The sequence below is a fragment of the Macrobrachium nipponense genome, chromosome 1 (assembly GCF_015104395.2).
Source record: "Macrobrachium nipponense isolate FS-2020 chromosome 1, ASM1510439v2, whole genome shotgun sequence".
Classification (NCBI taxonomy): Eukaryota; Metazoa; Arthropoda; class Malacostraca; order Decapoda; family Palaemonidae; genus Macrobrachium; species Macrobrachium nipponense.
Genome location: NC_087200.1, coordinates 169,286,556 through 169,312,766, shown reverse-complemented (window position 1 = coordinate 169,312,766; position 26,211 = coordinate 169,286,556). Strand labels below are relative to the sequence as shown.

At 47.0% G+C, this 26,211-nt stretch overlaps 1 protein-coding gene across 3 annotated transcripts in view; it reads right to left on the bottom strand.

Annotated features, from left to right (window-relative positions):
- LOC135219814 (thioredoxin domain-containing protein 16-like) overlaps positions 1 to 26,211 on the bottom strand; it is a 439,137-nt gene that overhangs the window by 379,356 nt on the left and 33,570 nt on the right. For all 3 annotated transcript variants that reach the window (XM_064256898.1, XM_064256899.1, XM_064256900.1), the window contains exons 2-3: positions 16,729 to 17,032; positions 16,218 to 16,454 (exon numbers count right to left, since the gene is read on the bottom strand). In XM_064256898.1, coding sequence (XP_064112968.1) covers positions 16,218 to 16,454; positions 16,729 to 17,029 — 538 coding nt within the window. In that variant the 5' untranslated portion in view covers positions 17,030 to 17,032. The remainder of the gene's footprint in view (positions 1 to 16,217; positions 16,455 to 16,728; positions 17,033 to 26,211) is intronic.

Sequence of the window (26,211 nt, the reverse complement as noted above, 5' to 3'; positions counted from 1 at the left end):
GAAGGTGCTACTAAATCTACATGTGAATGAGCTGGAGAAGAAACAGAAATAGATTCATTCAAAGGTTTACCCGAAGATCCAGATCTCTCACTTCTAGACACTGATCTTCTCACCCGATCTTTTTCCAATCTTTCCACATACTTAACAAGAGCCTTCCACTCTTTCTCATTCAGACTCTCACATTCATTGCACACCTGTTCTCCCACGTACACACAAACTCTCGACACTTCTTACACCCAGTATGGGGATCTACCGATGATTTCGGCAGTCTCACTTTACACCCTTCTTTCACACAAACTCTAAACATACTACCTGAATCAGACATACTAAAGAAATGTCAATTGCGATTGCCAAGCTAACTTTCCAAATACGATACCAATATCCAAACATCGAAAAGTCAGTCAACGAGCAGGAAATTCTATCAGAGAACCTTCAACGATGTTGCCGGTTCGGCTGGCAGAGAAAATCTGACGAAAATGGGAATGGTTCCGAGCACCAGCGCCACGGGAACGGGGTGGCAATCACCTGAACTACCAGTGTACTAGCAGTTGCCGCGAGTTTTGAAATTCTGCCAGTGCGACAAGAGGATAAGCTATATATATATCTGCCAGGTAAGTGTCATGCATAAAATCACGTACTTACAATACACTTTCACTACACTGACAAACCAAGTTGAGAAACAACACACAACCAAAGCATACGACGATGAAGCAGGCAGAGAGCGATGACGAACATGTCCTCCACCAACGCAGCCGAAAGCAAAAGTGATTCTTCACGCGCCGCGCACTGTCGGACAAGCAGTTAACTATCAAACTCCCTTGTTCGAAGCTTACGACTGTTCCAGCTACCGCTAGTTACCTTCCTATTGTAAAAGGACCGATGGTTTGTATTACGTATCGGAACAAACACAGATTTACCCACTCAATGAACAAAAGTCTCGTTACCCAGGCTTTCACATTAGCCCTCCACATCACCGGAAGCTTCTCCTTTAGCACTTTGTGGGCCTTGAAGGCTCGAGGAGTCTCCGAATGATGCAAAAAAGTAGGGGCTTCACCTTACAATCCCCACTGGCATTGGAACAAAGTGCGAGCGTAACCCTGTCTTTCATAGGCTTATGCCCAGGTAGATTCTTCTTTTCCTCCATGATAAACGTCCAACAAGGCATTTTTTCTAAAAAAGGCCAGTCTCGTCACAGTTGAAGACTTGCTGAGAACTGTAGCCTTCCTTGATCGGCTGCTTTCACGTCCGAGCTGGCAGCCTCCCCATGCCGCACCACCGAATGGATGCCAGTCTGTTTACGGAATTTATCAAACCACCCCTGAGAAGCCTTGAAGTCTGGGGTTGCCGTCGATGTCCCTTCTCCTCCGTCGTCTTCAGCCTGGGCAATCAGATCACTGAAAATAGTGCTGGCCTTATGGCAGATTGCTGTCTTGGTTATCATATCACCAGCGATTTCTTTGTCTTTAATCCATACAAGAAGCAGACTCTCCATCTCATCATGCACATGGCTCCTCTTGTTGGAAAAAATAGTCATGCCCTTGGAAGGTGTAACTGCTTTGATGGTTTCCTTCTGCTTAAGGATGGTGCCTATCGTCACCGGATTTCCACTGTATTCCTAAGCGATCACACTCAACTGCATGCCAACTTCATACTTTTTAATTATCTCCATCTTTGTCTCCATAGAAAACATCCTCTTCTTTCCATTAACTTCAGCAACATTCTTGGGACCCATGGCTAATGAAGTTAATTAAGTTCACACACAACACGATAAAGTAACTTACAAGTATACAAAGAAAGCGAAATCACTTACATGAATTTACATTAACAAACGAAATTATGTGAACGAATGAATTCCGCGTGCGTATGATAACACTGATGCGACGAAATGGTCGAAGAACACCTTTACTTAGAAGGATGATGGGTCAGATGCTGACCAATAGGAGAGCAGGATCTTACGGTGGTGACTAGCATCAGGAACCAATGGGGGAGCGGGACGATGGTGGCGAGTCTACTCAGTTGGCGATGCGCAAGTTTTAAAATTGTTCTCAGCGGTCCAGGCGAATCTCGGACTTGACCCTTTCGCAACCTGAATTATTTTTGTATACAGAACCAAAAAAATCTTCATCTTTGCTTTCGTAACTTGAATTTTTCGTAAGTAGGGACTTTCGTATGTCGAGGTTCCACTGTACTTGATAGCCTCCAACCGTGAAGAGACAGGGATTCTACTGACTGGTGGAAGCTTTCAGCATGGGGCTGACACAGGAGATGCCACCAAGGGGGGAATCTCCCTCAGAACCTCTGACAATGACAGCAGATCTGGGAACCATTCTGCCTGAGGCCACAGAGGGGCTACCAAAGTCATCCTGAGCCTGTGAACTCATTAGCCTGTTCAGAACTTGACGGGTCAAACAAAACGGAGGGAAGGCATATACCTCCAGGTTGTCCCAGGGATGTTGGAATGTGTCCTCTGCCAATGCTAAAGGATCTGGGACCACTGAACAGAATATCTCCAGCTTCTTGTTGAAACGAGTCGCGAAAAGGTCCAGCTTTGGTGTCCCCCAAACCTGGAAAAGCTTGTCTGCTACCACTTGATGAAGGGACCACTCTGTGCCTAGGATCTGATCCTGACAAATGAGTTTGTCTGCAACCACATTCCGTTTGCCTGGGATATACCTGGCTGAGAGATCTACCGAATTGCTGCCCGCCCACTGGTGAACCTCGATGGTCAAGGCGTGAAGTTGACAAGAAACCAGGCCTCCATGTTTGTTCACATAGGCTACCACCGTGGTGTTGTCCGACATGAGAACGACAGAATGACCTTCCACCTTCTCCCGAAACTCCTTCAGACCCAGGAAGGTTGCCTTTAACTACAAGATATTGATATGTTGCTGCTTGTCCTCCAAACTCCAAACGCCTGAAGCGATAAGGCCGCCTAAATGAGCCCCCAACCTGCAAGGGAGGCGTCTGAGAACAGAAGGAAGTCCAGTGGAAGAGAACGCAGAGGGACACCCTTCGAAAGATTCTGATCGTCCAACCACCAACGAAGGTCTTCTCTCACTTCCAGAGACAGAGGAACCATTAACAGGGGTGAGTCCCCAACTGGAGACCAGAATTCTCCTGTCTACATTGCAGAGACCGAAGATGAAGATGCCCATGAGGGACCAGCTTCTCCAGGGAAGACACTCCCAGAAGAACCTGCCACTGATGAGCTGACAGATGTGGTTCCGACAGGAAGTCGCGTGCCACCGCCCGCAACTTCTCCAATCTCTGATCCGACAGGAAAACTTTTGCCACTGTCGTATCGATGACCATGCCCAGGTAGAGAATCCTTTGACTGGGTATGAGGTTCGCTTTTCCTGGTTGACTATGATGCCCAGTTCCAGACAGAATCGAAGTAGACGATCCCTGTCCTGCAGCAGCTTTTTCCTGGAAACTGCCAAAACCAACCGATCGTCGAGGTACCTCATCGAGGTACCTCAGCAAACAGATCCCCTGAGCATGGGCCCAACTTGACACGAGAGAGAAGACCCATGTGAACACTTGAGGGGCTGTTGTCAGCCCGAAGCACAAGACTTTGAACTCGAAGACCTTGTCCCCAAGAGAGAAGCGAAGGAACTTCCTGGACGTCAGATGAACAGGGATTTGGAATTATACGCCCCCTAAGTCTATCTACAGCATGAAGTCGCCTTCCCTCATGGCTGCCAACACCGAACGCGGGTTTTCCATCTTGAACCATGTCTTCCTGATGAAGTGATTCAAGGTGGATAAGTCGATCACAGGTCTCCATCCTCCCGACGCCTTGGGCACCAAGATGTGACTGTAAAACCCATGAGATGGATGCACCACTTCCTCTATCACATCCTTGTCCAGCATCTTCTACACTTCCTCCCGAAGAGCTAAGAACTTCAGAGAATCTGGAGGATATGCCTTTTTGAGCTGCGGCTTGTCCGACAGAGGAGGAGAGAAGTCGAATGGCAGTAGGTACCCCACCCGAAGGACATCTACCACCCACTTCTCTGCCCCATAACTCTGCCACTTAGCCCAATGGCCCTCAAGGCAACCCCCCACCCGTTGTGCAGGAGAGGGAGAGGCGCCTAACCTACCGATGGGCCCTTTTACCTCTGCCCCTTGGGCCCCTTCTTGGCTTAAAGGAATGAGAGTGAAAGGGGCATTGATTCTCTGACCTAGGCTGAGTCGAACGGGAAGGTCCTGCCAAACTCGCATTCCTCAACAGCCTACCAGGCGACGATCTCCTTGACTGCTGCTGGACAGGGGGAGGAAGAGGAGCCAGACGTCTCCGAGGACGAGACTCCGACTTAGACACGGCCTGGTGCACCAGTCGGTCTTTGGTGTCAGCCCGGCGCCGGTCTGTCATATTCTTGAGCTCTGTCCAAGGAAGTAAAAACTGGGACTCCAACAGATCTCTGTTCCTGTATGCCAGCAAGGACTCTGTGTCAATTGATCTCTCCATCATAGACAAAGCCGCGTCACTTCTAATCAGAAGAAGGTTAGCCCATAAAATAACACTGAGGTGAGCCATATATGAAAACACCTTGCCTCCAGACTGCAACAGACTGGCAAGCGAGGATGCACTCACCAACCCTTCCGGGGATCTGTCAGAAGCTATCTTGGCAATGACCACAGACCAGAAGTCCAGCCAAGAAACCGTCTGCAACATGGAGGCTACCGTAGATTCCAATGCCGAGGCATCTTGCAGAGACAAAGACGGAGCCACTGACCTCACCTGGTGCGACATAAAAAATGCAGAGTTCGTGAGAGGCGGAGGTAGTAGCTTGGCAGAGCCCCTACAGCAAAGCAAACCGTCCCGGTCCGAAACAGAGGCGTTAACCTTATGCAAGACCGACTAGATGTACCCCAACAAAGGAAGCACAAGAGATGATTTGGGATCCTGTGTAGCTCCCACCAAGGCTTCCTAGCAAGAAGCAAGAAGGAGTGTAAGATGACCGAGCCTGAGTCCTACTTTCCAAATTGTTCAACCCATGAATGAGATCAACAACTTCCGAAAAGGAAGACAAAAACTCTTGCGTGTCTCCCTCCTCCTGCTCTGGCAATGGAGACTGACGATGAGAAGGATGTGTAGGCTCCCCTAAGGCACCTTCCCCATTAAAATTAACGGAAGGATCAGCAGCCAAACAGCCTGAAACACCAACTAACCCATCTGGGCTGGGTCCACACGTCGGCTCCCAAGACAAACCCACTAGAACACTAGAAACATCACTACGTACTCCTCCAACAGATGACTTATTAACATGTCCGTGAATGGTCACGGGCATGGCAGATGTAAAAACGTGAGTTGGAGAGGAATCCAGAACACTCAAGATCGAAGGAGAATCCCCCAGAGTTGAACTCTTGGGAGCACCAGTGAGAGTGGCAGGCAAACACTCCTGCTGCACCAACTCCGCGCTCACCACTTTCGACCTCTTGACAGGTGCCTTGAGATCCTTAAGGTGACAAATAGGCCTTGGAGAAGAAGGAGCATTTGCATCATGTGCACGAACAAGGGTGGTTGCAACACGCTCGCAATGTGCATGGACGGGGGAGGTTGCAACACGCTCGCAATGTGCACGTATGGGGGAGGTTGCAACACCCCCGCGATTTGATCCAGAGGACAAAGCAGCCACTGCAGATTGCACAAGGGAAGATACACTAACACTCTCCAAAACACCAGCACTCTTGAGAACACGTCCGCATTGTTCCTCCCTCATAGGCGAAGAAAAAGCAAATTTTAGCCTTCCAACACTTCATACGTCGACGTGGCATAGAGGGGGAAGAGGGAGAGGAAGACAGCACTGCTTTTTATGCAATCTCTTTACAGGAGGCGGGGACGAAGCAACACGTTTCCTTCCAGTCCTCCCAACCGACAAGACAGCCAACTTATATTCTAAAACAGAGTCCAACCTCTTAAGCACTGTCATGCATTTAACCTCAGACTGATCTGCAAGAGAAGGCTCTGATGACATGGAAGGGAGATGTAGTGAACTGGGCGGCAGGGATGACGTCATGGCTGAGAGAGGCAGTGCACAGGAGATGACTGGGAGTGACGTCATCGATGGGAGTGACGTCACGGCTTCCCATTGGTCTGAAGGGGAATCAGATGCCCCTTGCGGAGGAATACAGAACGACGGATTCCGTGACGTCATCAACAGGGCTGACGCAACGGCTTCCCTCCAACTCGAAAAAGTGGAAGCAGACACTGGCGGAGCCATACAAGATGACTGACCTCGGCCACCCACGAAGACAAGGCCGGAAGGAGGGGGATGACCTGGCCAGCCAGAGGAGGGGGTTAACGAGCCTCCATAAAGTGCGCTAGCAACCCCTCCAAGGACGGCAGACACCCTAGCCCGAGCGTCTTCCAAATCGCTGCCATCTTGGACGTCTCCGACTCTGGAATAAATGAGAATGATGAAAAAGCCTCCCCCTTCCTGGGAATCAAACTGACACCCGAAGAAGAAGGGGCAACATTACAAACTTCAGCCTGGTGGCCTCCTGATACTTCCAGCGACGAATCAATGGAAGAATAGGAAGGAGACACAGGAACAACGCTACTATAGGGGGTGAATATTGCAGGAGACGAAGCATCGGGAAGAGGTAAAAAACCTTCCCTTGAAGTAAGAGTCAAAACCATCCGATGCTCTCTCTTGCTATAAAACAACTTCCAGTGCTCTTTAGGCCATGCCCGACATTCCGTGCAAGGATTTGTTATATTACAAAAATTAGAACAGCACCTGCTACACGTGATGTGGGGATCAGTCGCCGCCGAAGCCAAAAAACGAGAACACGGAAAACCTGGAGTTGACAAGGCTGAGAAGGAGCAGAAGAAGCCATATCAGCCGAACACACACACACACACTAAACACAATCGAAACAGGCAATGAACCGGGTAAAGGCCAAGAGGTTAAACATGACTTTGGCCCAGGCAGTTAAAGAAATGACTGATGCGGTGGCGAAGGTGAGTGGCCCTTGACCACTCTTTGTCCAATCTACGCATGCATTGCCAGATATCACATGATTCCTTGCTTTCATCTGCTTTTTAACCGGATCAAGCTAGGCATTAGAAATTATCCTATTGTTAAGACAGGTTTGTTCGCGTATGAACAACTGTAGTTTGAGGAAATAAATGCCTCTTATCCAAAGGGGAATAGTACAACAGTGCTGACCTCTGAGAGGCAGTAACTCCTTTAGACATGTAGGAGCAAGAGCGCTCCCTCAAATACCCTAAGAAGAAGCCTCTTTTGTGGCATACGACTATCTCCACCTGGAGATTCTGAAAGGTGGAAAACTAAAAGAAGTCCTCCCTTGTTCTCTCTTTTCTGCAAGCCATGTGTCAATCTTTATAAAGGCCTTCTTGGCTGAAGAAGACAGAACCATCTTAGGCACACTCGAAGGGTTAGAAGAAGGCATATCCATGGCAAACGTCGATACAGGAGATAATGGAGTTGTAGGCATGAAAAAAGAGATATGTGGCCAACAGAAACTTCATATGAGCTGCATACACAAAAGAAGCCTCTTGCTCCTCTAAAGCCTCTTCCTCTGATGAAACTGGAAAAATCTGCATCTACAAAAGCTTGAGGTGTAAGTACTACATCCACAGGAGTCTGGGTTGAAACAGCCTCTGCAGGAGCTAGTGGTGCTGAAACAGCCTCTGCAGGAGTTAGTGGTGCTGAAGTGTCCCAAGGCACAGGAAGAGGCAAGACCAAAGGATCTTTGACCACTATTGGTGCTTCCTGAACTGTCGTGGGCACTAGCAGAGACACGGGAGCCTGAAATTAAGGAGGAGGCTTATTCAGCAAAAGCAAAATACTCTCCAGTTTTGACTGAATAGGGTCCACTGCCACAGCAGAGGAAGAAGCAGCAGGAGCTGAGGGATGCGATGGGCACTCCTCCACAACCAAAGATTGATGTGATCTGGCGCTTGACCGAAGGGAGCTCAGGCGCCAACTGGTGCTTGACTGTCTACGATGGTGGCAATTCCACTGACCGTTCCATAACTGCATGTGGAGCATCACATGAAACAAACACATGAGCTTGAAGAGGAGCCGAGGAGCGTCAACTTCCGAGAGGCAGTCGGAAGAAAAACGCTTGGGACTATCCCAATGACTGCATGAAGGGCACGGTTCTTTGGACTTCTTAGCAGGAAGCAATGGCACGTGAGCTGCATCCGGAGCACCCTTCTTCAGAGGCCAAGACTTGTTCCCCAAGCATCATTGGCCCCATGGAGAAGAATCATCCGAGCTTGAATGTCCATGCAACCTGGGAAATGAAAACAAGTTGAACTTAGGGGGCAGACTCCACTGACCTCCCTTGGGCTTCTAAGTTTGACTCCTCCCCCGCACTGAGGAATGTGACAATGACCTATGCCAAGGAGAGTCGATGGAACGAACAGTCACCTGACGCAACACTGTCACTCTCTGCCTTGTCTATCAGAACCCTTACAGAAACACCAATATGCTCCATCGTCTGTACTAACAGACCAAAACATTTATCAATCTTTTCCTCGAGACTGGTAATGGGGTTGGGATCGGAAGCGTGGGAGCCTGCAACTGGAGAAGGTGGTATAACAAGAGAAGTGGGTGCAGGAACTAAAAATATCAAATCTGAATTCAAATCAGAAGAATCCTGGCTAGCTTGTTTTGAATTAGCCCTCTCTTCTCATCTCTCTCTCTAATTTCTTTAAATGAGACTCTAAGCTTTTCCACTTTTATCCCAATACGTGAAGATATTCATTGCATCTAATACAAAATGAACATACATGTACTTGTCCTCGACAATCAGTACATAAAGTATGAGTATCATAAGATTCCTTGGTTAGCATAGTCTTGCAACCTTTAGTGCAATATCTAAAGCTATAAGAACTTGTGTTCGACATTGCTGACACACTAAAACCCGTTGATCACGAAGGAAAAAACAAAATCTAGTTCCTTATGCAAAGCCACAAAAAAGAACCTAACTATCTAAATGTTTGCCAAGACAGCTAATACAAGAACAGATTACTTCACCAATTGCGATGATACAAAAGGAAAGTCCAAAATTTCAAGGGAATAACTGGCACCGACAACCATCTATAACTATCAGTCAGCAGAAACAAACTGAGCGCTTTGCCCCAAAAGTGGGCAGGGCACTGTTACATAGCCAAAACAAATGGAAAATTAGTGCAACCCATGCTATATAATTACTAGAGAAGTTGCATAATTTAAAATGTTATTGTTATTATATAATTAAGTTTGTTCATACTTACCTGGCAGATATATATATAGCTGTATTTTCTGAAGTCCGACAGAATTTCAAAACTCGCGGCACACGCAGTGTGTCAGGTGGTAGTACCCATTCCCGCCGCTGGGAGGCGGATATCAGGAACCATTCCCATTTTCTATTCATATTTTATTAATGCCTCTGTCTCCTGAGGGGAGGAGGGCGGGCACTTTAATTATATATATCTGCCAGGTAAGTATGAACAAACTTAATTGTATAATAACAATAACATTTTGTTCATGCCACTTACCTGACAGATATATATATAGCTGAATCCCACCTTCGGATGGTGGGAAGAGACAGAATAGGATTTTTTAGGAAACTTAAATTAAGTAGATGATATACATCTTGGTTCCTCACCTGTTTGCAAAGTAGACTATGTGATTACTGTCACGTAAGGCTGCTTTTGCTTAAATCAGAGTTGCCAGCCAGGTGGAGACCTGTAGTGCTGGTGCGCTCTGGATGATCTGTCAACGGGTACGAGACCTCAACGTGACAAGACCATCGAGGCCATACAAATGAGGGCAACGAAGCAACTGACCACCACCTGACCAACTATTCACAAAAAACCCCTTAAAACTAACTAAAGGATGGGAGATCTTCACATAAGACTCACCACAACCTAAAAACACAACAACAAACTAACCTAATCCTAACTAAGGGATAGGGAAAGAGCTACTTCCGGACCCCAAGACTGTGTCCGCAGAAACGTATGGCCCCAGTGCATTACAATCGTCATAAATCGTTCTCACATCCCTTAGGTAATGTGAGGCGAAGACGGAGTTACTCCTCCAAAAGGTGCAATCAAGGATGTCCTTGATTGACATGTTCTTTTGGAAGGCAAGAGAGGTAGCGACGGCTCGAACTTCGTGCGCTTTCACTCGTAAGAGGCTCAAATCAGTCTTCTGGAAAGATGAATGAGCCTCCTTAATGACGTCCCTTAGAAAGAAAGCAACAGCATTCTTCGATAAAGGTAACTCTGGTCTCTTCACAGAGCACCAGAGATTACCTGAGGGACCCCTTACCTCTTTCGTTCTATGCACGTAGAACTTGAGAGCCCTGACCGGGCACAGGACTCTCTCTGGTTCTTGGCCCACCAGACTTGACATACCCTTGATCTCGAAAGTCTTCGGCCAAGGGTTCGAAGGATTTTCATTCTTCGCCAAGAAAGTTGGGTTTCAACGAGCAGACAGCATTGTCTCCTTTGAATCCCATTAACTTGCTAAACGCTTGAATTTCACTAACTCTCTTAGCCGTCGCAAGAGAAGTTAGGAAAAGAGCCTTCCTTGTCAGGTTTCGAAGAGACGCTGCCTGAAGCGGTTCGAAAGGGCTTGACATAAGGAATTTAAGGACTACGTCCAGGTTCCATGACGGAGGTCTCATTTGAGGAACCTTCGAAGTCTCGAAAGACTTTAAAAGGTCATGAATGTCCTTGTTGTCAGACAGGTCAAGGCCCCTGTGCCTAAAAACCGCTGACAACATGCTTTTATATCCCTTGATGGTAGGGACCGCTAATTTCTGCACATTCCTGAGGAAGAGCAGAAAATCAGCTATCTGGTTCACAGAGGTCGAGGAAGAGGAAACTCCCTCCTTTTTACACCATGCCCTGAAGGAAGCCCACTTCGATTGGTAAACAGCTCTTGTGGAAGCACGTCTTGCATGTGAGATTGCTCTCGCAGCTGCTTTCGAAAAACCTCTCGCTCTGGCCAACTTTTCGATAGTTCAGAACAGCAGTCAGACCCAGAGCGGAGAGGTTTTGGTGAAACCTTTCGAAGTGGGGCTGTTTGAGTAGATCTTTCCTCCAGGGCAATGTCCTTGGAAAGTCTACAAAGGAAAGACATGACCTCTGTGAACCATTCTCTCGCTGGCCACATCGGAGCGATCAGGGTTAACCTCGTCCCTTCTGAGGCCGCAAACTTCCTCATGACTTCCCCCAAAATCTTGAATGGTGGGAAGGCGTACAGGTCTAGACCCGTCCAATTCCAAAGCAAAGCGTCTACCGCGATTGCTTCTGGATCCAGGACCGGGGAGCAGTAAAGAGGAAGTCTCTTGGTCCTTGACGTCGCGAATAAGTCGACCAGTGGACGTCCCCACAACGTCCAAAGGTCTCGACAAACGTCTTCGTTCAAGGTCCATTCCGTCGGTAGGACTTGTTCCCGACGACTGAGAAGATCTGCCCTGACGTTTTGCACTCCTGCAATGAATCTCGTCAGGATAGTCACATTTCTTATCTTTGCCCACAGCAGAATCTCTCTCGCTAGGGAAAACAACGTTCTGGAGTGGGTTCCTCCCTGATTTTTTAAATAAGCGAGTGCTGTGGTATTGTCCGAGTTTATCTGAACAATCTTGTTCTCCAAACTCCTTTCGAAGAACTGCAGGGACAGAAATACTGCTGCCAGTTCTTTGACATTTATATGCCAGGCTACCTGTTCCCCTCTCCAGGAGCCTGACACTTCCTTCCCTCCTAGTGTTGCTCCCCAGCCCGTGATGGAAGCGTCGGAGAACAACACTAGGTCGGGGCTCAGAAGACTTAGGGACACGCCCTCCTGAAGCTTCTGAGGTCCAACCACCATCTTAGATGGTTCTTGATCGGAAGCGATATTCTCAATATGGCATTGAGATCGTCCTTGGCCTTCCATTCGTCCGCAAGGAAAAATTGGAGAGGCCTGATGTGCAGTCTTCCCAAGGAAACAAACCTTTCTAGCGAGGAAATGGTCCCCAGCAGACTCATCCATTCCCTCGCCGAGCAAGTCTCTTTCCTTAGAAAGGCTGAGATCTTTTCTAAGCCTAGCCGCTAACGTTCCTGGACGGAAACGCTCGAAAAAGCCACTGAAATCCATCTGAATCCCCAGATACACGATGGACTGTGTTGGGGTCAGATGCGACTTTTCGAGGTTGACCAGAAGTCCCAGGGACTTCGCTAGGGCTAAAGTGAACTGCAAGTCCTTCAGACACTTCTCTCTCGACGACGCTCTGATCAGCCAGTCGTCGAGGTACAGGGAAACTCTTATTCCCGAAGAGTGTAGCCACCTCGCTACGTTCTTCATTACTACAGGTGAAACACCATTGGAGCCGTGGTCAGTCCGAAACACATAGCTCTGAACTGCCACACTTTTTTTGTCTAAGACAAACCTTAGATACTTTCTTGAAAGAGGGTGGATCGGGATGTGAAAGTACGCGTCCTGCAAGTCTAAGGACACCATCCAGTCGCCCGGTCTCAAGGCTCCCAGAACAGAATGAGGTGTCTCCATCGTGAATTTGGTCTTTTCCACGAAAAGATTGAGCCTGCTTACATCTAGAACTGGACGCCAACCTGACGACTGCTTCGGTACTAGGAAGATCCTGTTGTAAAAACCTGGGGACCCCAGGTCCGCGACTTGTTCCACCGCTCTTTTGTCGATCATTTGCTGAAGGAGATCGAATAATACTTTCCTCTTTTCTCCCTGATAGGATGGAGAAAGGTCTCTGGGAGTCGTAGAAAGAGGAGGAAGATCTAAAAAGGGGATCTTGTACCCCTGCTCCACGATCTTGAGGGACCAAGAGTCCGTGTCCCTCTCTCTCCACGCTCCCGCAAAAAACTTCAGTCTGGCTCCGACTGGTGTCTGAAGGACATGCTTCTCACTTGGAAGGCTTTGGCTTAAAGGAAGCTCTTCCTCGTGAAAACCCTCTCCCTCGAGGAGCTGCTCTTGAGGGGGGAGCCCCACGAAAGGGCTTAACTTTCTTCGGCGGTCGAACCGCAGCTGAAGAGGTTGAAGGTACGGCCGACCGTCTTGTAGACTGGGCCAAAAGGTCCTGAGTTGCCTTCTCTTGCAAACTGTTCGTCAGGTCATTTATTACTAAAGTCTGGGGGAAGAGATGGTTCGAAAAGAGGCGAAAACAGCAAATCCGCTTTCTGAGCTGGAGTTACCGAACGAGCTGTGAAGTTGCACAGCAAAGCTCTCTTTTTCAATAAAGCCGTTCCAAAATGAGAAACGATCTCCTCCGAACCATCCCTGACGGCTTTGTCCATACATGCTAACACGCTGGACAGCTCCCCCAGACTGAGAGATTCTGGGCTTCTCGCTTGCAGATCCAGAACCCAAACCCAAACACCAGTCAAGGAAGTTGAACACTTCCAGCGTTCCTGAGCAGACCCTTCAAACCCTGATGGTCAGTCTCCGTAGAGGTCCAGGTTACTTTAGCAGAGGGTAAAAGAAAAGACCTCCTCTGCGAATCCAACTAGGCTGGAGAAATCTCCTTGAGCCGAAGAAGGGATACGAACTCCTACTTCATCTTTGGTTCTATACCAAATGCCCCCTTTTCCGCTAAGTCTAGCTGGCGGCAAGGCGAAGGTCGTCTTGCCTTGATCTCTCCTTCGTACCATCCAATCTTGGAGTTTCTTAAAGGCACGTTTCGTGGAGAGAGAAGTTTTCATCTCCACAAACTCCGGGGTTTTTCCAGTTTTAGATGAAGAAAACTGCGAAGGAGGAGACTTGGGAGCTGCGGGCTGAAACTTGTCTTCGAAAGAAGAACGCAAGAGCCGCACGAGGATTTTATAGTCCGAGATTGAAGGGGCCGCCGAAGGTTCCTCTTCAACCGAGTCAGCCGAACTACTCAGCTCTCCTTCTTCTCTAAACGGAAGAGGAGACCGTCTGTCCGGAGAGGGCGTCCTAAATCGGGTCTCTTGGCTTGATCAAAGGACCCCTATCCTTGCTAGAGGCAGCCTTATTTCGGCTGTCTTCTCTATGACGCTTACTACTTGATGAAGGTAGAGCGTCCTGACGAGGACGAGCGTCCTTAGCGCCATCCGCGGCAGTCTCACTTGCCAGAGAAGCGTCCTTACGTTTCTCAAACGAAAGGGAAGACCTTTTCGCTGGAATACGTGCCTGTGCGCGTAAACTAGCGTCTTGGGGTACGACTTCTTGGTCGGAATCCCCAAAAGCGTCTTGAAAAGAGCCCTGAACGTCCTGGCGAGCTTCCTGCCAAGCGTCCTGCAGAGCGTCCTGGCGAGCGTCCTGCCGAGCGTCCTGTCTAGCGTCCTGGCGAGCGTCCTGACGAACGTCCTGCCTAGCGTCCTGCCAAGCGTCCTGACGAGCGTCCTGACAAGCGTCCTGACGAGCGTCCTGCCGAACGTCCTGCCAAGCGTCCTGCCAAGCGTCCCGCCTAGCGTCCTGCCTAGCGTCCTGACGAGCGTCCTGTCGAACGTCGTGCTGAGCGTCCTCCTCAAAAGCGTCCTGACGTAACGTCCTTCTAGAGGACGAACGAGATCGGCGAATCGCCGAAGGAGAAGCGATCGGGCGAACGAGACGAAGTAGGTGGAGGGTGAGGGAGAAGGAGACTGCTTCGTCCTCTTGACAGGCAGTCTAAGGTCCTTCCTCCGCTTAGGCTCGACTGCTGCTGGGCGAGTCCTCTGAGCCATAAGCGTGGAAAGCTGGTCCTGAAGGGACAAAAGAATATTCTTCGTCGGGGAAGAACGAACAGAGGAAGCAGGACTGATCCTGCGAGAAGACGAGGGGCGAGGGGACGCCTCCTTCCTTCTCACAGGTACAGCTACCTGCTTCTCAGGTATACGCGCCTGTGCACGCAACCCAGCGTCCTCATCGGAGGAGATCTTACCCCTTTTCTGAGGCGGAAAAGCGTCATACGCATCCTCCGACGAAAGTGGCGAAAGAGGACGTGAAGCGTCCTCCGCACGAAACGTCCTTTTTTCAGAGGACGAGAGTCTCTCCGAGCGCTCCACCCCTTGCGCGGGGAGGACGCTTCGGAGGACGAAAAGCACTCTTTCAGGACGCGCGCTCGTGCGCGCTCCTTGGCAGCCTGGGACTTTGCTACAAGGCCTGCCGAAGGGACGCCAGATCGGTGGGAAGCCCCCGTAACCCTCTTGCGGCTTTCGACATACCTACTCCCTGAGTCTTGGGAGTCTGATAGAGGTCTAGGCCTAGAGGCATTATGGGGCCGATCTGACGCCCCCTCCACAACACTAGGGGCACGATCACACACTTGCACCGAGCCAGTTTCTAAGGCTTTCACTTTGGTCTCCAGAGTGCGAAGAGACTCCAAAATCAGAGAGAGAGCATTCGCTTCTCCCGACACAGAATCAGAGCCCGAAGGCAACACAGGTTTAGGGGTTGCAAACTCTACAGGTGTTAATGTAGGAGAGATGTTAGCCTTACCTTTGGTAGAACCACTCCTGGAGGAAGACCTCCTGATCCTATCGCGCTCCAATTTAAGGCGATAGGACTCATATACTCTCCAATCATCATCGGTCAATCTCTCACATTCATTGCACCGATTATCAATCAAACAATTATGCCCCCTACAACTCATACATACTGTGTGGGGGTCTACCGATGCTTTCGGTAGCCTCACCTTACAATCAGCCCTCACACACACTCTGAAACTCACAGCACTTGATCCAGACATATCTTATATAGAAAAGTCAATCCAAAATCAAAAAACGGTCCACTATCGCGCATGCCAATTCAACAATCCAATTCAATACCAAAAAATCAATCAGATACTTAAAAGCGAGTCAATTCCAAAAAATCCTGAGCAGAGGTCTGTAAACAGTTGTTTACCGACCGGCGACAGAAAAAAATATGAATAGAAAATGGGAATGGTTCCTGATATCCGCCTCCCAGCGGCGGGAATGGGTACTACCACCTGGCCGCCCACTGCGTGTGCCGCGAGTTTTGAAATTCTGTCGGACTTCAGAAAATACAGCTATATATATATCTGTCAGGTAAGTGGCATGAACAAAATACAAACTACTGTATCTTAAAGTCAGGAGGGGGGGTTAATTCCTGCTACTGACTGCAGTTGAAAACTATCATGAAACTGCCTTGCGTCCAACTGTCTTGCAAGCAGGGAATGTTAGAATCCCATAACCTACCAGTCTGGTGAAATGAAAACTGATGTGATTTAACTACTGAACATGAATGCTACAACACTTAACTGAAGATCCTTACCTTTGGTATCTTTATAAAAGAAGACGATGACAACATGTCCGAGTCTTAAAAACCTCTCAAAATCTCCTTTCTGATGTAAAACTTTTACTGAACTTTCTTTCTTGAGGTAACTATTTTCATCATAATTGTCCTCTCCATCTGCAACCTCTTCCTTTCCTGAAAATGGCAGTTCCCAGTCTGAAAACCAGCCAGAACTCTTGATTTTCCATTCTCGGGCACCACTGCCACTACCTTGGCCTGTTAAGTCAAATAAAATCCTCTTCAAGTCTTAGTCTTTCAAACAAAATAGCACAAGATGAATATCCACATCATACTAAGTTTTAAACAAATACATATAAATTATAGGATAACTGCTCTGACAAACTAATGCTTGGAATCAAACTTGAAGCCAAAGAATAGGAGCCCTTAAAGTTCCAATAAAAAAGATAAAAAAGGGGAAAAGGCCACTTTCATAATTACACAGCAAAGTATCTAAGAAGTTATGAATTTAGTGGAACAACTTTCATTATACCTGGATAATCTTGCATCCCTTCACCATTATCAGTAAAAGGAGGGGCAACTTCCTTTTCACATTGCCCATTTCTTGGACTTAGGCAAACCTCTTCCTCTGGCTTGGAAAAATGGGATATCTCGGAGTGTCTGTCAAGAACATCATCAGTGACATCTGCTTCGCTTGGTATATCATGGAAACTGTCTGGGGTTTGGTGGGTGTCAGTGGGATCATCTGTCTGTCCACGTAATTCTTGATGGGAACTCAACACCTTTCCCAAAAATGCACACTGACATACCAACAAAAGCCATAATACTGACATTGCCTGACAACAAAAATAACATCAATGAAACCTGCTATTCATACAAGGATTCTGAGTAAACAATAAAATTTCAATTTATGCATTCTCACTGATATGGGGCCACAATGGAGTGAAAAATTATATTTCTTTATGATAAAATTAGATTTTGTATATACTTACCAAGTAACTACATACCTATAAGTTTCTGCTTTCACGGCAGTTTACAATTAAATTCGTGGTAGTGATTCTTTTTTGAGAAGGTAACCGGTCCCGCCCACCTTCCGGGGAAGTATAGGTACAACACAGCTAAGACCATCATTCGTTTTTTGCCTTATGTCCATAAGAGGGGAGAAGGGCGGGATCCGTTCATGTAGTTACTTGGTAAGTACTACTATATACAAAATCTAATTTTATTACAAAAATGTCATTTTTGTATAAGTATCTTACCAAGTAACTACATAGCTGAATCCTGCATTGACCAGGGGTGGGAATTATAGACTTATGTACCACTCCAAAAACACAGTAAAAGATGAATTCGCAATAGTCACTAAGCTACCATCAACAAAATGCTTGTTGTAACCTACCAGGTGAGAGAGCTCCAGCAGGAAGATACTGCCTCTGGTCAGAGCTCGCCTCAACCTGTGGAGACGTGACAGTAAAGCCAGGGGTCGCCCCTACTTTAGTGGGATGCCTTGTAATCAAGGAGTACTCTGATGATTGCCAAAGCTACCAAAACACAAGCCCTTGCCCTGGGCAATAACACAAAATGACCAGAATAACCAGTTACCTGAACACCATTAAAAACAATCACCATTATCCATCCATCACCAACAAAATTGGTGGGTACTTCAGGTATATTGTACCCCCAAGCTTCCCAGAACTCAAAGACCACTCTCAAGGCGAGTTAAAATAGGAGAATAGATATATTCTCCTACCCATCATTTCCCTAAAGCATTACAATTATCATTACAATTATCATTACAATTATTATAAACTATCTCAACATCACATTAATAAAAATAACCAAATACAGATTTACATCTCCAGAATGTAGCTTGTACAATCGTGGCAAGAGATACATTATTCCCAAAAACCATGGAAGTGGCCACTGCCCTCACTTCATGGGTCTTGACCTTAAAAATAGGAAAATCTTCTTCTGACACCTTTGAGTGCAATTCAGAAATTATATTGTTAAGATACAATAAAGTTAGTTCATACTTACCTGGCAGATATATATATAGCTGTATTCTCTGAAGTCCAACAGAATTTCTAAAAATTTACGACACACATAGTGGGAGTAGGGTGGTTAGTACCCATTCCCGCCGCTGGGAGGCGAGTATCAGGAACCATTCCCATTTTCTATCAGATTTCTATCTCCACTGTCTCCTGAGGGGAGGTGGGTGGGTACTTAAAATATATATATCTGCCAGGTAAGTATGAACAAACTTTATTGTATCTTAACAATATCATTTTGTTCATGAAACTTACCTGTCAGATATATATATAGCTGAATCCCACCTTTGGCGGTGGGAGAGACAGAAAAGGATTTTAGGAAACATATAAATGTAGATGATTGACATCTTGGTTCCTTACCTGTTAGCATAGCTGACTTCGTGATTACTGTCACCCAAGCCTGCATCTCCTTCACTAGAGTTACCAACAAGGTAGTGACCTGTGTAGTTGGTGCGCTCTAGATGATGTCAATGGGGACGAGACCACAATGTGACTAGACCATGACCATACTTCTGAGGGCAACGAGGCAAAACCACCACCTAAGTTAGCCTAACAAAATACTCCCATATACCAAAGGCTAAAAGAAGGGACGACCGCATTCGGCGGCCGACCCTACAACCATAAACATGATATTGTTATGTTACAATAAAGTTTCATACATACTTACCTGGCAGATATACATAGCTAAGACTCCGTCGTCCCCGACAGAAATTCAAATTTCGCGCCACTCGCTACAGGTAGGTCAGGTGATCTACCGGCCTGCCCTGGGCGGCAGGACTAGGAACCATTCCCGTTTTCTGTCATATTTTCTCTCTTCCACCTGTCTCCTGCGGGGAGGCTGGGTGGGCCTTTAATTGTATATATCTGCCAGGTAAGTATGTATGAAACTTTATTGTAACATAACAATATCATTTTCATACAATCAACTTACCTGTCAGATATATACATAGCTGATTGGCACCCTTTGGTGGAGGGTAAGAGACAGCTACTTTATGAATAGACAGGTAAACAACATATGTAGGTATAAATAAAAACCTTGGTTCCTACCTGATAGGTGGTAGACTTCGTGGGGGTGTTGCCCAGTAGTCTGCATCACCTCAAGAAACTTTAGCGAGATATATGATCTATGGCCAAGAGTTCTTGTGGGTTCTGCCGAAGGGGGTCTTATCCGTTCTTACTCGGCAGAGCCTGAAAGGACTTTGTCAATGGGTGCTGATCCACTTATATGACAATACACCTTATGAAGGAGCACACAACCAATCCCGACCACCTAATCCTAACCACATGTTAGAAATAAAGATTGTTCCGAGTTATCCCCGAACTCTTCACAACAACCATAACTCAAAACCACTCTACGCACACATACATAATTTTCTAAAAAAAAAAAAAAAAAAAAAATTTATACTCATCTAATTAGATATGACAAGATTCTCTTACTGAACAACATAGACGGCCGCCTGTGCTAAACCAAGTCCTTCTTTGTTAGAAGAGACTCTAGACCATATCTAAAAAGAAGAAAAGTATATACTTAAGGATTGTGTCGGCTCCCATACCCAGAATCGTATCCGCTGATACGAAAGGACCCAGAGAAAAACACTTCTCATATGTCACACGAACGTCTTTCAAGTAATGAGATGCAAATACTGAGTTGCATCTCCAAAATGTCGTATCTATGATGTTTTTAAGCGACATATTCTTATGAAACGAGAGAGACGTTGCTACTGCTCTCACTTCATGAGCTTTCACTTTCAACAGTCGAAACTCTTCGTCAGGACAGAACCTATGCGCGTCTGTAATGACGTTCCTCACAAAGAATGCCAGAGCATTCTTGGACATCAGTCTTGTGGGGTCTTTTACCGCGCACCAAAGACCTTGTCTAGAGCCTCCCATCTGATGCTTTCTCTGAAGGTAGAACTTCAGAGCTCTTACAGGGCATAGAGACCTCTCTGCTTCTCTTCCTACGAGACTCGATATGCCTTTGACTTCGAATGACTTAGGCCAGGGATTCGAGGGATTCTCGTTCTTAGCTAAAAACAGGGTCTTAAACGAGCAAATAGCTGAGTCTCCCTTGAAACCTACTTTATCCTGCAGAGCATGTAATTCACTAACTCTCTTTGCCGTAGCTAAAGATAATAGGAATAGGCATTTTCTGGTGATGTCTCTAAACGATGCCAGATGAGGAGGTTCGAACCTTTCGGATGAAAGAAACTTGAGAACCACGTCTAGGTTCCAGTTAGGAGGGACCGGTTCCTTAGACTTTGAAGTCTCAAAGGACCTTATGAGATCGTGGAGATCTTTATTATCTGCCAGATCTAATCCTCTATTCCTGAAGACTGCCGAGAGCATACTTCTGTATCCCTTTATTGTGGATACAGCTAGATGAGATTGCTCTCTCAGGAATAGAAGGAAATCCGCAATTTCTGCTACAGAGGTAGTGGAGGAGGACAACTTCTTAGTTCTACACCACCTTCTAAAAACCCCCTCCCCTTTGACTGATATCTTGCCTAGTGGAGGTTCTGCGTGCTCTCGCGATCGCGCTTGCAACTTCACGAGAAAACCCTCTCGCTCTGACGAGTCTTTCGATAGTCCTCCCTGAACGAACCTTGTAAGAAGGGAGATGTTCCTGTGAGACGTCCAAAGCAAAAGGTCTTTCGTTAGCTTGTAAAGGAACGAGGAGTGAGTCCCTCCTTGTTTTCGAATGTAGGCAAGTGCCGTGGTGTTGTCCACGTTTACTTGCACTACTTTGTTCGAAACCAGAGGTTCTAGACTCTTCAAAGCCAGGTGTACGGCGAAGAGCTCTTTGCAGTTTATGTGCCAAGACACCTGCGCTGGTTCCCAGGTGCCTGACACCTCCTTCGAGCCTAATGTTGCTCCCCAACCTTTCTCCGACGCGTCGGAGTCAACACAGGTCTGGTTCTGGATTTTTAGAGAGATCCCTTTGTTCTCTTTCAGAGGGGGCAACCACCATTCCAAGTGCGGTCTTATCTCCACTGGAATGGGAAAGGCGTCCGAAAGTTGTCCAGTTTTCCAACTCCAAGACCTCTTGAGGAAGAATTGAAGCGGACGTAAATGAAGTCTTCCTAGCGGGAAGAACTGTTCAAGCGAGGGAAAGGGTCCCTAGAAGGCTCAACCATTCCCTCGCCGACGTCTGTTCCTTCCTTAAGAGAGAGAGACTTTCTGCAAACCTTTTTGCGATTCTCTCTTGCGAAGGAAATACTCGAAACCCGAGAATCCATCTGAATCCCCAGATAGACTAAGTTCTGTCTGGGGGTCAGCTGCGACTTCTCGAGGTTCACGAGTAATCCCAACGCTCTGATCAGATCTAAAGTTAACGTAAGGTCCTCCAAGCACTGTCTCTCTGATCTGGCCCTGATTAGCCAGTCGTCCAGATACAGAGAGATATTTACTCCTTTGAGGTGAAGAAACCTCGCCACATTCTTCATCAGGCTTGTGAAGACCTGAGGAGCTGTGGAAAGGCCGAAACACAAGGCTCTGAACTGAAAGATCCTTCCCCCCGTCATGAAACGGAGTAACTTCTTCGATGAAGGGTGGATCGGGACGTGAAAATAGGCGTCCTGGAGATTCTAGAGACACCATCCAATCTCCTTGTCGCAATGACGCAAGGACTGAGGCAGAAGTCTCCATCGAGAACTTCTCCTTCTGAACAAATTTGTTCAGAGAGCTGACGTCTAGTACTGGTCTCCAGCCTCCCGAGGCCTTCGCAACCAGAAAAAGGCGATTGTAAAACCCCGGGGAGTTTTGATCCAGTACTAGTTCTATCGCTCTTTTGTCCCACATCTGCTCCACCATCGATCGAAGAGTATCCCTCAGCACAGGATCCTTGTACTTTGCTGTTAGTTCCCGCGGTGTTGACGTTAGGGGAGGAGTGTTCAGGAAAGGGATACGATATCCCTTCCGTATTACAGACATCGATGACGCGTCTGCGTTTATAAGTGCCCAAGCCTCCACAAATCCCAGGAGCCTGGCACCTACTGGTGCTTGGAGGAGAGAAGCATCACTTCCCTTTTTAAAGGGACGAAAGGCAGACCTACCTCTCTTCTCAGGAGCCTTCCCTTCTTGCGGGAGCTCTGGAGGTCGGGCCACCTCGAAAGGGCTGAACTGATGTACTCGGTCCTTTACTTGTCAGTAGTAGAAGCAGGTTTCTTTCTTCCTTGCTGACTGCGTCAGAAGGTCTTGAGTCGCCTTCTCAGTTAATGAACGAGAAAAAAATGTCCTTCACTAACTGAGAAGGGAACAAAAAGTCAGACAAAGGCGAGTACAGTAGCGCTGCCCTCTGAGCGTGGGAGACCGCTTTGGTTAAAAAGGCACTATATACTGTCCTCTTTTTAAGAAGACCTGCTCCAAATAAAGAGGAGATCTCAACCGAGCCATCCTGAACCGCTTTGTCTATACAAGACAAAATACACAGAAGGACTTCTGGTTCGAGTCCTTCAGAATCATGGGCTTTCTTGGACATCACCCCAAGGGACCAATCTAAGAAGTTGAAAACTTCCAATACATGAAAGTCCCTTGAGGAGATGGTCCAGTTCTGAAATGCCCCAAGTTATACGGGCAGAGTTCAAACCTTGTCTACGTGAAGCGTCAACTAAGGTTGAAAAGTCCGCTTTCTGACGTAGACGGAAGAGAAAATACCCATATTCTCTCCCGTCTGATTACCAAATGCCTCTTTTACCAGCTAGTCTCGCTGGAGGCATGCAGAAGACCGTTCTAACTAATTCCTTCTTCAACTTCATCCAAAGAGTCTAAAGACTGGAAGAGGCCCTCTTCATCGAAATGGCGGGCTTCATTCTAAGAAAAGACGAAGATTTCTTCGTCTTTGCACTCGAGAAAAGAGAGCGCGGAGAAGGAGGAGAGGCAGGAGTCAAGTCGTCTCCATACTCCTCTAGAAGCAAGGCTGTCAAAACTTTATAGTTCGACAGTCCTTCTCTTCCTTGATACTCCTCCTCCGAGTTTACTTCTAACTCGGGGTCTAGATGAGTCTCCGCTGCCAATTCAGTACGTCTTTCCTCTGGAGGAGACAAACTCCTAATAGGAGAGGGGCTAAGGGAATGATATTCCTTCCTCTTCCCCGCTTTAATAGTCCTGGAAGGCGCCAACAGCCCAGGCTTCTCTCCATAAATGGATGACGCTTCCCGCTTGGATGACGCTTCTCGTCCGCCAAGCGTCCTGGCTGACGCCTCCCGCTTGTGTGGCTGCTGACGTCTGGATGACGCCTCGCGCCTGGAAGACGCTTCGCTCTCAAAAGGTGTCCTAACTGGCGCCAAAATGATATTGTTATGATACAATAAAGTTTGTTCATACTTACCTGGCAGATATATATATAGCTGTATTTTCTGAAGTCCGACAGAATTTAAAAAACTTCCGACACACGCAGTGGTCGGCAGGTTTTTTTTTTAGGTGTTAGTACCCATTCCCGCCGCTGGGTAGGGCGGGTATCAGGAACCATTCCCATTTTCTATTCATAATTTTTTATTTCCACTGTCCCCTGAGGGAGGAGGTGTGGGTACTTGATTATATATATCTGCCAGGTAAGTATGAACAAACTTTATTGTATCATAACAATATCATTTTGTTCATGAAACTTACCCGTCAGATATATATATAGCTGAATCCCACCGTTGGAGGTGGGAAGGGACAGAATAGGAGGATTTTGGGAAACAAATGCATGCAGATGATTTACATCTTGGTTCCACCTGTTAGCATAGCCGACTTCGTGATTACTGTCACCCAAGTCTGCTTCTGCTTTACTAGAGTTGCCAGCGAGGTAGAGACCTATAAAGCTGGTGCACTCCAGATGATCTGTCAACGGGGGCGTGAACACAATGTGACTAGACCATATTGACCATACCATGAGGGCTAAGAAGTAAAATAAATATATATATAAATATATATATCACCACCTGACCAACCTAGCCAAAGTTAAGGTGTGTTAACTAAAGGCTTAAGAGTTAAGAAGTCGCCGTTGTCGGCGACTCAACAACTAAATTAAGAGCTCTTTCCTAACCATTTTCTACAGGATAGGATGAGTGGTACTTCTTGCCCCCAAGATTGTGTCTGCAGACACGTATGGCCCTAGCGAGCAGCAAGATCTCATATGCCATCTTCACATCTCACAGGGAGTGTGAAGTGAACACAGAGTTGCTTCGCTAAAACATGGTACTCAGGATGTTGCTGAGTGCCATGCTCTGTTGAAATGCTTCCGAGCCGCGCCCTCACCTCGTGAGCATTCAGATAAAAAGATTTCAAATCTTTGTGCAAACACAATGAAGGAGCATTTTTAAAAGAACTCCTTAACACTAAAGCAGGGTGTTCTTCGATATGGGCAAGTCTTGGTCTTTTTCGGAACACTGCAGATTGCCCGAATGACTTCGACTTTCTTGAGTTTTATGTAGATAAAACTTGAGAGACCTGACAGGGCACGGACACTCTCTGGCTCCTGCCCACTAACTTGTTGCCATCCTTGCTTCCAAGCTCCTGGCCCAAGGACAAAACGTGGGTTTCCATTCTTAGGCCACAACGAAAGGCTTAGAGAGCACACCGCCTTGTGTTCTCTAAAGCCAAAACTTGTGACGATGGCTTAAAATCTCACTAACCCTCTTTGTCGTATCTAGGGTGGTTAGAAGAAGGCCTTCCTGATCACATGCAAGAAGTTAACTGGTAGGAGAGGTTCGAATGCTTGACATCAAGAACTTCAGACTACGTCTAAGTTCCATATGAAAGCTTCGATCTGGACATGCACAGTCAGTCCGTCTGTACTAAAGTCAGGTGACCGACCAGTTGACCAGTCAGACGAATCAAGGACAGCAAGGCTGTACCCTGAAGACCATAAAGGCACTATTCTTCGCTGAGGATGAGTGTCTGGACTGCTGGGCGATTCAATCGAAGCAAACCTTGGGGGGTGTATCAACGCAACCCAACGTCGTCAGCGATCAACTCCTGACTCGAGTTCTGGTGCCAGGAGAAAGGAGCAAGGAGCAAAAAGGCGATTCAGTCCCGAAGGAAGAATTGCCTGACAGTCCAACCTGGTCTCATGTTACACGATCCATCGGGGGTGTATAAACGCAACCGACTTCGTCAACAAGAAACTCAGGGCTACTATATGTCAACCTGATCTCGCACGAGTGTCTGACTCCGAGAAAACAGGTGAGACAAAAAGTAGATGGTGAGCGAGTTTCGAGATTCCACAGAACTCAAAGATCGTGAAGGGCTTTGTTGTTTGACAGACGCAAATCTCTGAAAGCCCAAAAGCCGTCAACAACATATTTGCGCATTCTTTAATAGTTGTGACTGCCAGCTTATCCATTCTTTTCAGACGGAAATGGAAGACGGTAATCTTATTCCTGTCAACATCTCGATAGTCTGAACGTTGTCAGACTAGAGCGGAGAGGTTATAGGTACCTTTCGAGTTAGAGTAGACCGACTCTCTCGGAAAAAGGTCCTTGGAAAGTGAACTAGGAAGATTGTGACCTCTGTGAATCCAGGATCCTGAAGGCCAACATGGGGCGATCAGCGTCATTGTCGCTCCCTGTGACGTCATAAATCCTCTTATTACATTTCCTAAGCGATTGAAAAAGGGTGGGGAAAAAAGAGACTAACATCCATCCCCGTTTAATATCATAGGATGGCGTTTAATGGTACCGATCCCGGATAGAGAAAAAGGGAGCAGAGAAGAAGAAGCCTCTTCGTCCTCAACATATCGAAGAGAAGAATGAAAGGGCGTCCCTAAAGTCTCCACAACTCTCAACTTACTTCTAAAGAAAGATTCCACTCGAAGTCAAAAGTTGCTGCCGTCGATCGAGACGATTCGTACGGACTTTTGCAATCCTGTAACGAACCTCTAGAGGATCGTTACATTCTACGCCTGTTGTTATAATAGGCTCTTTCTCGTAAACTCGAGCAGGGACCGAGAGAAGATACTTCTTAAGATATGAGAGAGCTGTGGAATATCA